Here is a 15,174-nt window from a genome sequence, read left to right as displayed (position 1 = left end):
CTTGAAATCCACTTGAGTTGACCTGGTTGTATTAATCTAAGATCTGAGAGTGTGCTCCACCTCAAAGTTTGAGATTCAATTCTCTTTGATATCAATTTAAAAGGCTAATTTATCTTCTAAAAAAACATATTAAATCGTGATAGAAACACTTCACACAAAGAAAGGACATCTCCCTTCACTTGAGGAACTTTTTAAAGATTACTTATAATATGTGTCATTTTCCTTCTTCTTAAATGGGCAACAAACACCACAAGTAGGAGAAAGGCCCGGAAACCATATACTGTAGGTCCATAATGAAGCGGGCCAACGCCGCAAATTAGTATAGACCCGGAAACAACAGGATTTTGCCACGTGGATCAAGATAATAAGATCTTACATTAAAAAAAAGTCATAGAAATTTTGAATGTGAAGCCAAGCGCGCAACGATAATTCGTAATAGACAATAGTGGTCCCCACCCATGTGACAAACGGGACAAACTTCAAAAAACAACGGGTCCTACTCTACTACACCGGCCCCGACTAAACGTCGTCGTTTTGCCCTTAAAACTCACTCTTCTCGCACGTGCCAGTCACAAAAAAACACTTTGATTCAAAAAAAATTCAAAATCTTGTTTTCTTTTCCTTCATTCATTTCATTCTCCAAACTCAAAACATAAAACTTCACTGTTATTCTTATTCCTATATCTTCATTTTCACATTTTTCTAACTTCTTCAGTTTCTAGAAACTTCCGATCTGATTGAAGTTGAAGTAAAAGATGAACGGTGGAGGAAGACAGGGACTTAGATCTGGCGGTGGTGCTACCGGCGTTCATCACCAACGGCAATACTCCGAGAATTTCCTCGACGGCGCCACCACTGGAAACCGTTGGCTTCAATCCGCTGGACTTCAACATCTTCAATCCTCCGCTGCAAATCCTCTTCAGGTTCGTTTCATCAGTTTTCTCATTCTCGATATTCGAGACGATCTTGTGAAGTTAATGATCATTTTGATTTGATTTGATCTAATGAGACTGTGATTGTGTAATGCGAGTAGGATTATAACTTGTACGGTGGCGGAGCGCAGGGAGGAAGAATGTATAGGAATGTTCAGAGAAGCTTTAATGGCGGAGGGAGTGATTATTATATGGAGCCTTCATCGCCTCCTGATGCTTACCGTGCTTCGACGTTGAAGATGAACGGTGATGATTCGGCTGGTGATTTTAGTCCTGGCTTGTTGGATCTGCATTCGTTTGATACTGAGCTTCTTCCTGAGGTTGTTTTTATTTTTATTTTTATGATATGATATTTGATTTGATCGACCGTACTGTACTTTTGAATTTGAATTTATATTGAATGTAGTTGTACTTGGATATGCTCATTGTTTGCAATATGTGAAATTTGAATTGGTTTTTGGACCTAATTTTGATGTTGAACTGTTTATTTGTTTTTATATATGATGCTAGGTTAAAAGTACTTATTCAATCTAGATGTTATAGTTGATTACTTGATTTGTTTTTGAATAACTTATAAGCTATGATCAAATGTGTGTGCGCGACATTGACACATGTGATTACGTTTAATCAATTCATTATCTTAAATTATTACTGGTGTCGACGTGTTAGTGTTGTGTCTGGTGTCCATGTTCGTGTCAATGCTTCATAGCATATAAGAATTGCATTATGAAGTTGGTTATGTAGATACATAAAATCTTAGGTTGATATGTTATAAGTTTGGAGGATTGATCCCTCACTTTCTCTTTAGAAGAGGATAGTTATGATAGGTAGTGTGAATTTGGTCATAATTTGTTTATCTCTATGGTGGTAGATCCCGGTCTCCAAAGCATATGAGTCCAACTCCTTGTTGTATCGTGGTAGAAGCTTTGATGACACTGAACCTTACATGATGAGCAAACAGACTGCCAAAGCTCGTGCTCCTGACAACGCATTGAAAACTTTACCTGCAGATAAAGATAAGTCCAGTTCTGTGGCAAAGATTAAAGTTGTGGTATGTTCTCTTGCATGTGTCAATTTATCACACATGTTTCATTTTTAGTTGTTTTGTTAAATTTCATTTGAAATATTTTTGCTGACTGGTTAGCTGGTAAATTTGAAGCGTTTTTCTTAAAGACTGCTTTGGCATAATACTGAGATTTGTACTCAGAGTTGGATTTAAAATTCATTGAATGATCTGAAATTGAAAATGAAATATTGTCCAGTTCTGATTTGTGAAGAGCATTTAAAATTATGATTGGATGATATTTGTGTGTCTCTTTTATGCAGGTTCGTAAGAGACCATTGAATAAGAAGGAATTAGCAAAGAATGAGGAAGACATTATAGATACCCATTCCAATTCTTTAACAGTGCACGAAACTAAACTGAAGGTGAGTCTGATTATCTGTAGTTTTATGTTAGAGATTAAATAAGCTTTCAATTTTCAAAAGATTGTAATGGACCTAGGTGATAATATTGTACCTACTAACCTCCTCACGTGTAACTTCATATGATAAGGTTTATGGCATGATAATCTTAGATCTAGATGTTTTATATTTGAAGATTTTAAAATCTGTATGCCTTACAGGTTGACTTAACTCAGTACTTAGAGAAGCATGAATTTGTTTTTGATGCTGTCTTGAATGAAGAGGTTACGAATGATGAGGTAACTATAATGTGGTTCAATAGTTCAGTTCAGCATATATGATATAACTTTTTTGATGCTAGTGTAACTATTTATATAACTTTTTTGTTTTTAGGTCTACCGTGAAACAGTGGAACCCATAGTTCCAATCATCTTTGAACGCACTAAGGCAACTTGCTTTGCTTACGGGCAAACAGGTGATTACATCTCTCTAATATTTGATTTGATTGCTGCTATATTACAGCCTTCCTGGGGATAATCCGGTTTTATGTCTATTTAATATTTATTAAGTGATGCTTCCACTTGAAATCATATATCTTTTGGATTTTACCAATATTTCTTTTCAGTGTACAAAGTGTAGGCCATTACTCACGAGGCTATAAAATGTTTAAACTTGCTGACTTTGACATACAATTTATCACTTTGGTTATAATTTTTTTAATTTAGTTTGAGTATTGTGATTTTTTTTATTTTTTTTTATAGATATTCCTAAATCAATGCTTGCATTTTGTTTTATATCGAAGATAAATTCTTGAGACTTTGTAGATAAATCTAGATTCTCAGGTATACCAACTGTACTTTGACATTTTGTACAATGAGCAAACTTCTAATTTCTAAACACCTTCGTTTGCTTTTCTAGGAAGTGGAAAAACATTTACAATGAAGCCACTGCCGCTTAAAGCATCAAGGGACATCCTAAGATTGATGCATCATACTTACCGGAACCAAGGATTTCAATTGTTTGTGAGTTTCTTTGAAATATATGGTGGGAAGCTCTATGATCTCCTTAATGAAAGAAAGTAAGTCAAATTCTCTCTTATATGATCCTTTTGTCTCTGTTCTGGAGATTAAATTAAAAGTTGTATTGTTCCAGAAAGCTTTGCATGAGGGAAGATGGTAAGCAGCAAGTTTGCATTGTTGGTTTGCAAGAGTACCAAGTAGCAGATGTGGAGAATATCAAAGACCTGATTGAGAGAGGAAGTGCCACAAGAAGTACAGGAACAACAGGTGCAAATGAGGAATCTTCACGGTCTCATGCAATACTTCAACTTGCTATCAAGAGGTCAGTTGATGGCAATGCATCCAAACCTCCCCGACTTGTAGGCAAGCTCTCCTTCATAGATCTTGCTGGAAGTGAACGTGGAGCAGACACCACAGACAATGACAAACAGACAAGGTATGATTTAGCTTGAATGGATAATGGTGGATTCATGTTGTTACCTCTCTAAAAAAAATCCTTAGGAAAATTAGATCGAATTAAGCTCCAATTTTGGCCATATACGTTGTTTTCAATGTCAAAGATGTATCGGATCTGGGATTCTATCATGAATTATGTTCATTGCACATGCATTTCGATACTAGTCTGATGATTGTTTTTTATTCATGGCTGTTTCCAATTATATAATGCAGAATAGAAGGGGCTGAAATCAATAAGAGCTTACTTGCCCTAAAGGAATGCATAAGAGCTCTGGATAATGACCAAGGACACATCCCTTTCAGGGGAAGTAAACTGACTGAAGTTTTGAGGGATTCTTTTGTTGGCAATTCCCGTACTGTTATGATATCATGCATATCACCTAGCTCTGGTTCGTGCGAGCACACTCTGAATACTTTAAGATATGCTGACAGGTAATGGTGATTTTTTAAACGTTCTATACACCTTCAATTACCAACACCACACCTCACACACACATATATTAGTGGAATATAGCAACTGACATGACAAATTTCATTGTTACAAACTGAATGAAAATCCAGGGTGAAAAGCTTGTCAAAAGGGAACAACTCAAAGAAGGATGTTTTATCGTCGAATTTCAACCTTAAAGAATCAATTACGGTTCCCTTATCTTCAGTTACTGCACCGGTCTATGAGGATCACACAGCCGATGCATGGCATGATGAAAATGAAGGGGATGATTTTAGCCCCCCTGAAGAGTACTATGAGCAGGTGAAACCACCGTTGAAGAAAAATGTAAGGATGGAGTCATATGCGATGACAGATGACAAATCGAAGAAACCTAGTGGTTTAGTCAAATGGAAGGACCTCCCAAAAGCTGAACCTAAACCCGCTAATTCAGAGGATGATTTAAGTGCCCTCTTACAGGTGATTTGCTGGCTACTGAAATAATGATTATCGTATAAGAAACCTTGTGCTCGTTGTTACCTAAAGTGTGTCGTAATTTCAGGAAGAAGAGGATCTTGTAAATGCTCACCGGACACAAGTAGAGGAGACTATGAATATTGTTAGAGAGGTATTACAATGTCTCTATTATTATCTATCATTTCACGTGTCTTAACCATCTGAGTAATTAACTAGTTATGAAGTGGCTTCAATTTAGATAATAATCCCCCAAAACATTACGGCGTTTGTTTTTTAGTTTTATGATGGGAGTGATATGTGTCAGCGATTCTTTTGATAAATACTAGTATAGCATAAGCAAAAAGGCAAGTATTCAGCAGATATTAGCATCAAGCACATTGATATATTAACTAAACTTCAATTTGTTAATCCTTTTTTTATTTTATTTTTATTTTTCCATGGTTTTAGCATTTATTTCTTCTAGGAAAAAGAAACAAGTCGTCCTAGAACAGATAAATGAATTTGTGAACACTAACCTCTTTTCACTGCATCCTTCCAAAGAATGGTTTGAAGTCCATTATTTTTCTAATTCATATTTTATCTGCACTTGACATGCAGGAGATGAACCTCTTGGTTGAAGCGGATCAACCAGGGAATCAGCTAGATGATTACGTAACAAGACTAAATACCATTCTTTCTCAGAAGGCTGCTGGCATTATGCAATTGCAGAACCGTTTAGCTCATTTTCAGAAACGCTTAAAGGAGCATAATGTCTTGGTTTCATCTTCTGGCTACTAGCATCATTTAAAAAGGACTCATAGTGAGAAAGTCTTATTTTAGATGGGTGAAATCATGCATTTCTGTGATTGAGTGACAGATTATGAGAGATCGGGAATATGTCATGGCACTATTTCAAGTTGATTTACCATAATTTTATATACCTTGGCAACTACTTCATATTTGGGAAATTGGAGGATGGGGTTTTCATTTATTTTTATCTTTACCCTGTTAAGAAGGTAGACATGTATTGGTTTTACGCGCTGCTGTTGTTGGATAGATAATGTATAAAGCTCTCAATTGATGTTTGATTGATCAATGGAATAACTAATACCTATATTTTTCTGATTGACTAGTGCACTAATTAGTTATTCAGTTGTCGGTGATGAATCTACTTGTTTTAGAAATAAATCTTATATCAGTATGATTAATAGTTTTCTTTATAAGGATTGAAATTTTCAGCAGGAGCTAACATTGAGATGCTATACCACCTAATTACCTTATTTCCCCTATGAGGGAATAAGAAAATTATTTTGGGCAAATGTATCAAAGCTTTACATTTACAACAAGTGCATATTTAAGGTGGCATTTAGAATGCACAAATATAAGATTTGTGCATCATGCCCAAACCACAAATTTCTGGACAGGTGGCAGTTTTGTGGGTGTTATTTGACCTGCTGAAAATAAACCATTAATAAAAGGAAACATATTATAATGGAAAATATTGGTTATATTGCTTTTACTGGATACACCCCCAAAACTGAAACATGGAGGTAGTAATTCACACCACACACGTGCTATCAGCTCCCTTCTCACCTTAGTTTTCTTTCCCCATCCTTCATGTTTGAAGAGAAACATATTTATCCCCCATGTTCTTCATATTTTCAGAAATTTTTACTCACCATCAACCTACCCATTAACTTAAATTTGATCTTCATCAACAAACTTTTTCAATTTTATTTTATTTTATTTTCCATTGAAGTTTGGAGATTGCATCTCAGTTTGATTTCTAGATCTGGATTTATTAAATCTGTTGGTTGATTTCTGAAATCTTTAAACTTAAAGTATGTATAAGACTTTATTTTAGTCCTTCTATCATTTTGTGTATTGATAAAATGTGTTAGTTGATATCTAGCTTAGTTTCTAGCTTACTTACCACTGTTTTTGTTATTTGATTTCGTTTTTGTTTGCTTCCTGCAATTTTTTTTTTGATAAAAAGGACGTGTGGGTTTGGGTGAATATGTGGAAATATGATAATTGCGTTTGCTTTCTTCCTGCAAATACGTTAGTAATTCAAAACAAAAAAGGAATAAAGTTAGATTATTGACATGTATAGAAAGATTATAGCATATTGAAAGAAAGAAAATAAACCCGACTTTGTGTTATCCATGGTCCTGCACGTTGCTTTTTATGAGTGTGAAGTCTAATTCACTATATCTATGTATTATGAACAGCAAAATAGATATTCATGAAATTCTATAAATTTTTGAAGTTTCAAATGTAAGCAACATAACTGGTGAAGGTTCGGAGGTATGTTAAAGTCATTACATTATTGTCTAAATTATTTTCCGAGGTTTGCCAATTACTAAGTTATTTTGCATGTTATGTTGCACAAGACTTGGGCAGTAGCTCTTGTTCGGAGAGTGTTCTATGTTCCTCGGATGAAGATGTGGAAGACACCTACAATTCACTAACCTTAACTTTATTAAGTACCTCTAGATTCTCATCCAAGAATTTAATCATTCATGTCATTGCAATTGCCATAGTGACCTGTCCTACAATTTCAAACGTGGTACAATAAAATCTTGTGTACATTAGCTTCAAAGCGGTGATTCCCGACTACACAATCTACTAAACCAGTACTAACAACAAATTATCCGTTAATGCTTCGGTTGCTGTTGCGGGTTGGCTGCCTTGTGCACACACTGTTCGGTCTGTTTATGTTTTGAGCATAGCAGGTTTTGGGCAGTTGCTGCTGTGTGCTTGCAGCAGTTGTTGTTCTGCTGTTGCTGCTGTTTGGTGCGGTTCCCCCCCTTTCGCAGGCTTGTTTTTCTGTTTCCATTGGTGTAGGCTGCTGCATTTTGGTACTGATGCAGGGGTATGCGTGTGCTGAATTCCTTTTTGGTTTCTAGCTGGTTGTTTTGTATTATCCTGCATCAGCTCCTCTTCTGTTCATTACTGGTTGCCTTTAGGTGTTTAGTTTTTTGTTGGCTGGCTTTTTGGTGGTGGCCTTTTTGTTTTTGGGGGGTTGCGGTATTCCGCCTATATGCGGCACCGTTTTTGTATTGTTGTTTTGCCTTTTCGGCTTGTTCGCGAATGTGTTTGTGTGTCTTGCACCCGTTCGTCGTTAATAATATTTGTTGTTTAAAAAAAAAAAAAAACTTCATATATGGTGGAGCTTTAGAGAGTCTGTTTTGAGCAACCATTGCATACTAAAATTCTGTTACGCATATTCTTTTTCTGTTTTGCCAGAGCTACTACAATTGAAGACCGTAATTGGAGTCAATTTTTGTCATCTAGACATAATGCACAACTATAAGTGCTTAAAAGTTAGTACGAACTTACAATACACTCCACTCAAAACATGGAAGAAATATGGACTCCATGCATTAGTTTAGCAATTTATACTTGTTTTCTATGAAATTCAGTAGTGAAACATTTTAAACTCTGGTTAAACCAGTGCCTTGATAAATGAGAAAAACATATGAATGAAATAGGCATAAACTGGTTTTGTATCGGTTAACCGTTAAGAGCTCATGTGTGGTGAATGGTGATAATTCTCAAGGAACCTTGTTAGTAGGAGGATGTGCAGCTCGATTGATTGAGCTAGCTAACTGATTGAATGAGTATGTAGTTAAATTATGGCAAGAGAGAAAATACTATAGTAACAATTAACATATTAACATTTATGATTAAACAACATTTAAAGAGTTTTGAACCACATGCCATACTGAAACAATAACCAATTAAGAAGGTGCCTCTATTTCTATTTCAAATATGCACACGACACGACACGACTTGAATGTTATTGGAACTTTATGCCCAGAATAAAGTTGAGATACTCTCCCTGTATTTGTACGCATTGAATTAATTACTTTTATTTTGCCCTATGCTACAAATTTAAGATCTTTTAAGACTTCATTTCATTTGTGTTCTCTCACCTTATCAAACACCTTAATAAGATTTGAAACTATAGATTCAAATAAAGCTTTCAAGATGGAAAAAATTCTTATAGATGAATGACATTATAAATTCAATTCATGCATAAAGTTTTAATATAGGTGAAATTCAAACCAAACAAACTCAAACTCTTCAACATACATACTAGTTGAAGTAAAATAGAAGTCACACAAAAAAATGGTGAAAGTAAAACAGATTTCATTCATATACACCACAAGAATTAAGATTTATATTATCTACAACCTGATTGATCCAAATCTTCCCTTTGACTTTGATCGTTTGATGCTGACAGAGGATTGTGAAACAGACAATTCTGAGTGCATGTCAGTGAAAAACTTGTCGACAATATCTAAATAAATAGGACTCTTGAGACGAGAATAATAGTGAAGTGCTTCTTCTATATCTAGTACTTGTTCAACATCACCTGAATCATTCATCTCCAATTCCTTCATCTTCAATGCCAATTCATTAACACATGAATCATTCTTCTTATTCCCTTTGTCTTTTTTCTCTTTCACTCCATTTTCTGGACTAATTTGTTTCACAAAACTCACATGTTTTTTTTCAATACTTGCAGCATCTTCCATTGTTTTTTCTCTTGACACATTCATGCTAATTTCACCATTCCTGTTTATTCTATTGAGATCAGACTGAAGAATATCATAAAACTCGTTGTAGAATTGATCACTTGTGTATGTTCTTGCACTATTGCTACTTCTACCTAAGAATGGATTGAAGGAAAGAGATCTAGGTAGTTTTTGATACCCTCCAAAGATGAAACATTTGAAGTTTTTGAGTGTTTTTTTAAGTAAAAATCTGGTCTTGCAAATGGTTTTTCTTAGAAGCATTTGTGGTTCTGGTCTGATGTGATGATTGAAGAGAGGTTTTCTTGTGTATTCTCCAATTTTGTCCTCACTTAGACTTGTATATATATAAAGAGATGTTCACTATTCCTAAGGTTACCAAAAGAAAAATCAATTGTCCTATAAAGGGTTTGTGTTGTATTTCCTTTGTCTATGTTTCAAATCTAGCTTTTAGTCCACAACATCCCATGCTCTTTGTCATTTTCAATCCTTTTCTCTTTCTCTTTTTTTCCCCTTTGTGTATATGATAAGATAATAATTTTGATGTACCATGTAAGTTTTTTTTTTTTTTATACCATAACACAATCACAAACTATCATTTTTATGATAGATATGAAAACAGTAAAAAATAAAAAATTAATACCTCAAATAGGTGAAGTTTGAAAATAGCCCTTATAAAGGGTTAAAACATGAAGAACCTAAAATTATAAGGGTGAAATCTTTGTTATTTTTTTTATGATAGCTATTTTCAAACATCGCTCAAAAAAGAAACATGTGATCAAACGGTCATGATTGATCCATGGTGTAATTTTTTGTTTGTTAGTTAGGAGTATATGATAATCTGAGAGCCAAAGTATTTTAGGGTCCCAGCACTTGAAGAGATTTTCCCCTTAATTCTTATGGTTTTTTTCCCTTTTGAGTTAAAGATAATTAAAGAAAAAACTATATAAGTTTGGTGACTTTAGTATCTTAATTTATCACAATTCATATGGTTTTTTGACTAGGTGCTGTTTAAAGTGCAGTGGCATTGATTAAGATGCAAAGCTAAAGTAAAGGTAGTGGGTAGCAAAAAAATCAAAACAATAACGTGTGTGCTATAACATACACCTTGCTAGCCAAATTTGAAACCTGAGGACCCCTAAATCAAATAATCCTAGATTAAATTCCTTCTGGTCAATCTATATTTTTTATCAAGCAAATTTGATTTTTTTTCATCATGAGTTACTAAAAATTTATTGTACTATATTGTCTTGGCCACATACCAAATAAACACGGTTAGGTTGGTGCATATATGATCTTAATTGTCATTCATATGTATGTCCTTAGCTAGCCCTAGGCCTTAATTGTGATGAAATTAATCTTTCTTTATTTGTTGTAATAAGGAAGACATATGCATGCATGGGTCCCCAATCTATATAGTCTGGTTGGCAATTGAGAAAAGAGAAGTGAGAATTAATTAGGAAGATAATGTAGGGTGCATTCCATTTCCAGTAATGTTAGGTCACTATCGGACAGTACCAAGTTTTTAAGTCCTTCACCCACCACTGTCCCAATTATAAGGCTAGATATGTGCAAGATATAAGTAATTGTTTCTTTCTATTCAACTGTAGAAACATGAACACGGGTTGTATGTGATCAAATTGCTTCTTTCCTTGCTAACATTTTCTTGGTCCGGTCAAGATAAATAATCTTAAAATCTCACTTTTTTTTAGGTAAATCTTAAACCTCACTTTTAAAACTTAGCTCATAATAAATCTCACTTTTTTTTAGGTAAATCTTTAATCTCACTTTTAAAATTTAGCTCATCAGATAATACATTTAAACACATATATACATCGGACAATCCAATTTTTTTATATTGTATAAGACTTCAACAAGACAAATCCAAGTGGTTCTAATTGGGAGGGAGCACCCGCCACAATAACCTTTTATTTTATTACTAATTACTTCCTTGAATTCGATAGATTTTGGGTTTGAGTCCACTAGTGTATTTGAAGGGAGGTAGATAATTAAATTTATACGTATTTTTTTAGAAGTTGAAGATCTTTTCTATCTTAAGCCGAGTTTCATTTCATTCCTTCATCTTAAATGAATATCACTTTTCAGTGAAAAAAAATCATTCAAAATGAATGTTAACTAAATTTTTTGGTGTAAGATTGATTCTTTTTTCCCCTTCAATTCTGTCCTCTAATAATCATTGAGTACACTATTTCCAAAATATCACACTAATCAGAAAGTAAGATGTATTTGATCCAAATCAAATACATATAACTTTTTGCTTATATAGTATTATTCAATCACCGTTTTGTACTCAATTTTTATTTATGATGGTGTGTGAAATACACATCAATTGTAAATAAGTTGGTTCTGTAAAATTGTAATTTTTATTTGAAAAGATCATCATATTTCTTAATTTATGCGTAAAAATCTTAAAATATACTCATTTTAAAATGGATAGAATAGTATTCTTTTTAGAGAATTTTTCTATTGACCATTTATTTTGCTCAAAACCTCTTTAATCTATCGTGGATGAATAAATTATTAATCACATTATACTTACATCACGACAAACGTCCGTGTTAGTGAGACCTCAAATTTTCAGAAAGACCAAGAGTTAATACAAAAAAGAAAACATCAAAACACTTCATAGGACAAATGTTCCTTCTATATAACTGTTTTGAAGTAAAAGACTTTATTTGCGGGAACCATTTTTGGCGCGAATTCGCTCCATTTTAGGGTTTTCTCTTTCTCATCCATTTTCGCACAAATTTCAAACTTGCTCCGCTGAACACCGATCGGACGTTCCGTGCTCCGCTGATTACGGTCGTGGGGTCCCACTGTTCTGGTCAGTTATTATTTCAATCTTTTTCTTTCCTTTTCTATGATGAACTTGATCTTCGTAGTACTTGAGTTTCAAAGCTCTATTTTTTATTTTTTATAAAAAAATAAAAATCATATTTTTTTGGCTTTTGTTAAATACCCATATGTGAATTTAGAGATGAGCAATGCTATATGGTACGGTTAATTTCACGTACGAAAACTGACGAATACACACATGTCTAGTTTTAAAGGAATAAAAAACAGATTTAGTATGCTGGAACACAAATCATGGGGTAGTAGCAATTAAAGCTTGACAATCATCACTTGAATTAATACTAAAAATATTTACTTTACGGAATACATGGTGGTACGACATTCAAAGTGTAAGCAATAAACAGAATTCGTAGCTTTTCGTAGTTATCATCCCGTACTATCCATCATTACCCTTTAGAGATTTAGAGGCTTTAGTTTTTGTTGGGTCGATTTTTCAAATATCTTTGCTTTTTAATGCTTAGATGTGTGTTCTTATGCAAATAATAATTGTAACTTGGTTGATTTTGATGCTTTATTGTATTTGTGTAAATGCAGTGAATCTTCTGTTTTTGACTTTTTGTGCTTGTATTCATTCAATCACATTTGCAGAATTTAACAGATTCAGTGTTATCTTGAGATTGTGTGTGTTCACCATGTTATCTGTAATAGTTTTTTCTCTCCTAATACTTGTTCCATTTGCTTGTAGAATTGTTTGTTTACAAGAATATGGTGAGACATAATAAGGACAACAAAAATGAAGACATTATCAGTAACTTGATCGATTGTATTCTCATTCACATAGTGTCCTTTTTAAATGCAAAAGAGGTCGTTCAAACTTGCATTTTGTCCAAAAGATGGATCAATCTTTGGAAGAGTCTTCCCACTCTTACATTATGTTCATACTTTAGGACCAAGGAAACTTTCAGTGTATTCCTGTCTCAATTTTTATCTCTTTGCGATGGCTCAACCACTATACACACTCGATGTTGACTGCCGATATTACATTGAGCCAAGTATATTCCAAATTATTATAAAATATGCTATCACACACAATATCCAACACTTACTAATGGATATCCCTTGTTGTATTGACCTCTTTCCCTCTTGCTTCTTTTCATGTCACACATTAACTTCTCTTAATCTTTCTGGTTACGATATATTGTTTGGTCGGATACAAATATTTCCAAAAAAATTGAATTTGCCAACATTAACCAGCTTGTCTTTAAAGTACATTGCCTTGCATTGAAGTGATGATGGCTGTGTCGAGCCCTTTTCAACATTTAACATGTTGAATCGTTTGATCATTGACAGTTGTTTAGTTCAGGATGCACAAAACCTTTGCATATCAAGTACCAAGCTTGTCAATTTAACTATACTTATGGATGATTGCGACCTTGCGACCAATATCGGAACCTATTTTGGACTCGAGCTATATGCTCCAAGTCTTCAAACCTTTGCTTTTTCTGGTCCTTATACTCCAAAACTTTTTGCAAGCAAGAATCTTCTCTCTTCTATAAAACATGTAGATATCCATGTAACGTGTTACTGGAACTTGAAGGCAGAGCAAACTTCGTCGATTCTGCTCAACTGGTTGGTCGAGCTTGCTAACATCGAATCATTGACTCTCTCTTCGTATACTCTTAAGGTACTTCATACTGTATCATTATTGCTGATTTTTATTTTGTATTTACTATTTATAGCATCTATAAAAAAAATATTACTTGCAATATCAACCTGATTGCTTAGGTTCTTACCTTAGTTCGTAATTTGTTGACGGTAGAGCTCCTTTCCTTGTGTAACTTGAAGTCACCGAAAATTAAAGCGGCCATACCTTCATCGATACGTGACGAAATGGTGGACTTTTTGATTCAAAACTCACCCTTGACAAAGGTTGACATCCTACGTTTATAAAGGTGAAATGTGCATTCAACATTTTAAAAATAGATTGTTTGATTTATTTTTGTATCCCTCTTTGTTTCTGTTTCCCATGATGTCTTTGGTTATATCAACTTGCTTTGAGTGTATAAATTACAAATCCCTTATTTAGAGAAACAAAGGAAACATGCCTTTTAATAATTGCCCTCATGAGTTTTTTCGGTTCGTTTTGACTTGTGTTGGAAGGTCTGTTGGGTTGGTGAAATGATGACTGGTATTCTGCTTTTTGTTTTCTCCTTGGCTTTCAGCGCTACTTGTTGATGGATCTTCATACTAATAAATCGACTTTTTGTTTTACACCTTTTGCCTCTTGTTTGTCTGACCAGCAAAGAATCCAAAATCTCCCCAGAGCTTTTATAGTTTTTTTATTTTATTTTTTCTGCCCTTATTTATCGATTCACTTTTTATGTTACTTTGTGCCTCTATTTTGTCTGAGCGGGAAGATTGTATTCAGCTCCTGTTAATGGTTTGATAGAATGTTAGTTATTTTTTCCAACTGCTTTGCATTTTTCCGATGTACTTGTGTTAGTCAAAATAATTGTGTGATGGGTTCTAGAATAGTCTCGTGAATTTATTGGTTCTTATTTCCTTCTTACTGGTATCTGCTTTGATTTTTTGTTTGGTGTGCGAGATATTGTCTCTAAATTATTATTGAAGATGTTGACTGAAGGATTTCCTTTCTTTTTTATTGATGATTTACTTGTATGGTTAATTGACAATGCTCGTCTATTCACCTGTGTTACTACCAAATTGCTCTTAAACACATTTTAGTATCAAATATTGTTCAGAACTATTCATGTGCTATTTTCAAATGGCACGAGTTACTCGACATTCATTGCTCTTCCATCACTATTTCTAACCGTTCTACCTTTATGGTTCTTACTCCCCGATTAATATCGAGTCCTTTTCAAGGCTTTTGAGGAATATGATGGCGGTAAGGGGAAGTGATTATAAGCTTAAGACTGTCTATTTTTGCTTAATGATTGGAAGACTTAGAATAGTGTTTGGGTCCTATATGAAACCCTTACTATAAAAAAAACTGTGTTTTATTGATTGCTGGCAATTTGGTACTTAGTTCCACCTTCGATCCTTCTTTGTGCTGATGTGATGCATTGTAAGAGGAGATTAAAAAACGTAAGAAAGTTTACATT

General features: G+C 34.1%; 2 protein-coding genes and 1 pseudogene across 2 annotated transcripts; 2 read left to right on the top strand and 1 right to left on the bottom strand.

Moving 5' to 3' along the window:
* Nucleotides 1-755: 755 nt before the first annotated feature.
* LOC11430679 (kinesin-like protein KIN-13B) lies at nt 756-5,861 on the top strand. Its single transcript, XM_003597715.4, has 12 exons — nt 756-923; nt 1,034-1,252; nt 1,804-1,983; nt 2,259-2,360; nt 2,558-2,635; nt 2,730-2,811; nt 3,255-3,414; nt 3,489-3,791; nt 4,025-4,243; nt 4,373-4,718; nt 4,801-4,866; nt 5,313-5,861. The coding sequence occupies exons 1-12, from the start codon at nt 756-758 to the stop codon at nt 5,490-5,492; spliced, it is 2,103 nt and encodes a 700-aa protein (XP_003597763.1). The 3' UTR covers nt 5,493-5,861.
* Nucleotides 5,862-8,758: 2,897 nt separating this feature from the next.
* On the bottom strand, nt 8,759-9,737 carry LOC11433059 (uncharacterized). The gene has a single exon (XM_003597714.4). The coding sequence runs from the start codon at nt 9,497-9,499 to the stop codon at nt 8,888-8,890; it is 612 nt and encodes a 203-aa protein (XP_003597762.1). The 5' UTR covers nt 9,500-9,737; the 3' UTR covers nt 8,759-8,887.
* A 2,069-nt stretch (nt 9,738-11,806) lies between these two features.
* On the top strand, nt 11,807-14,322 carry LOC11423292 (F-box/FBD/LRR-repeat protein At1g78750-like; annotated as a pseudogene).
* Nucleotides 14,323-15,174: the final 852 nt, after the last annotated feature.

Source organism: Medicago truncatula, chromosome 2 (genome assembly GCF_003473485.1).
Source record: "Medicago truncatula cultivar Jemalong A17 chromosome 2, MtrunA17r5.0-ANR, whole genome shotgun sequence".
NCBI classification, from domain to species: Eukaryota; Viridiplantae; Streptophyta; class Magnoliopsida; order Fabales; family Fabaceae; genus Medicago; species Medicago truncatula.
The sequence above is the reverse complement of the archived record's forward strand: the minus strand, read 5'-3'. Positions and strand labels throughout refer to the sequence as shown.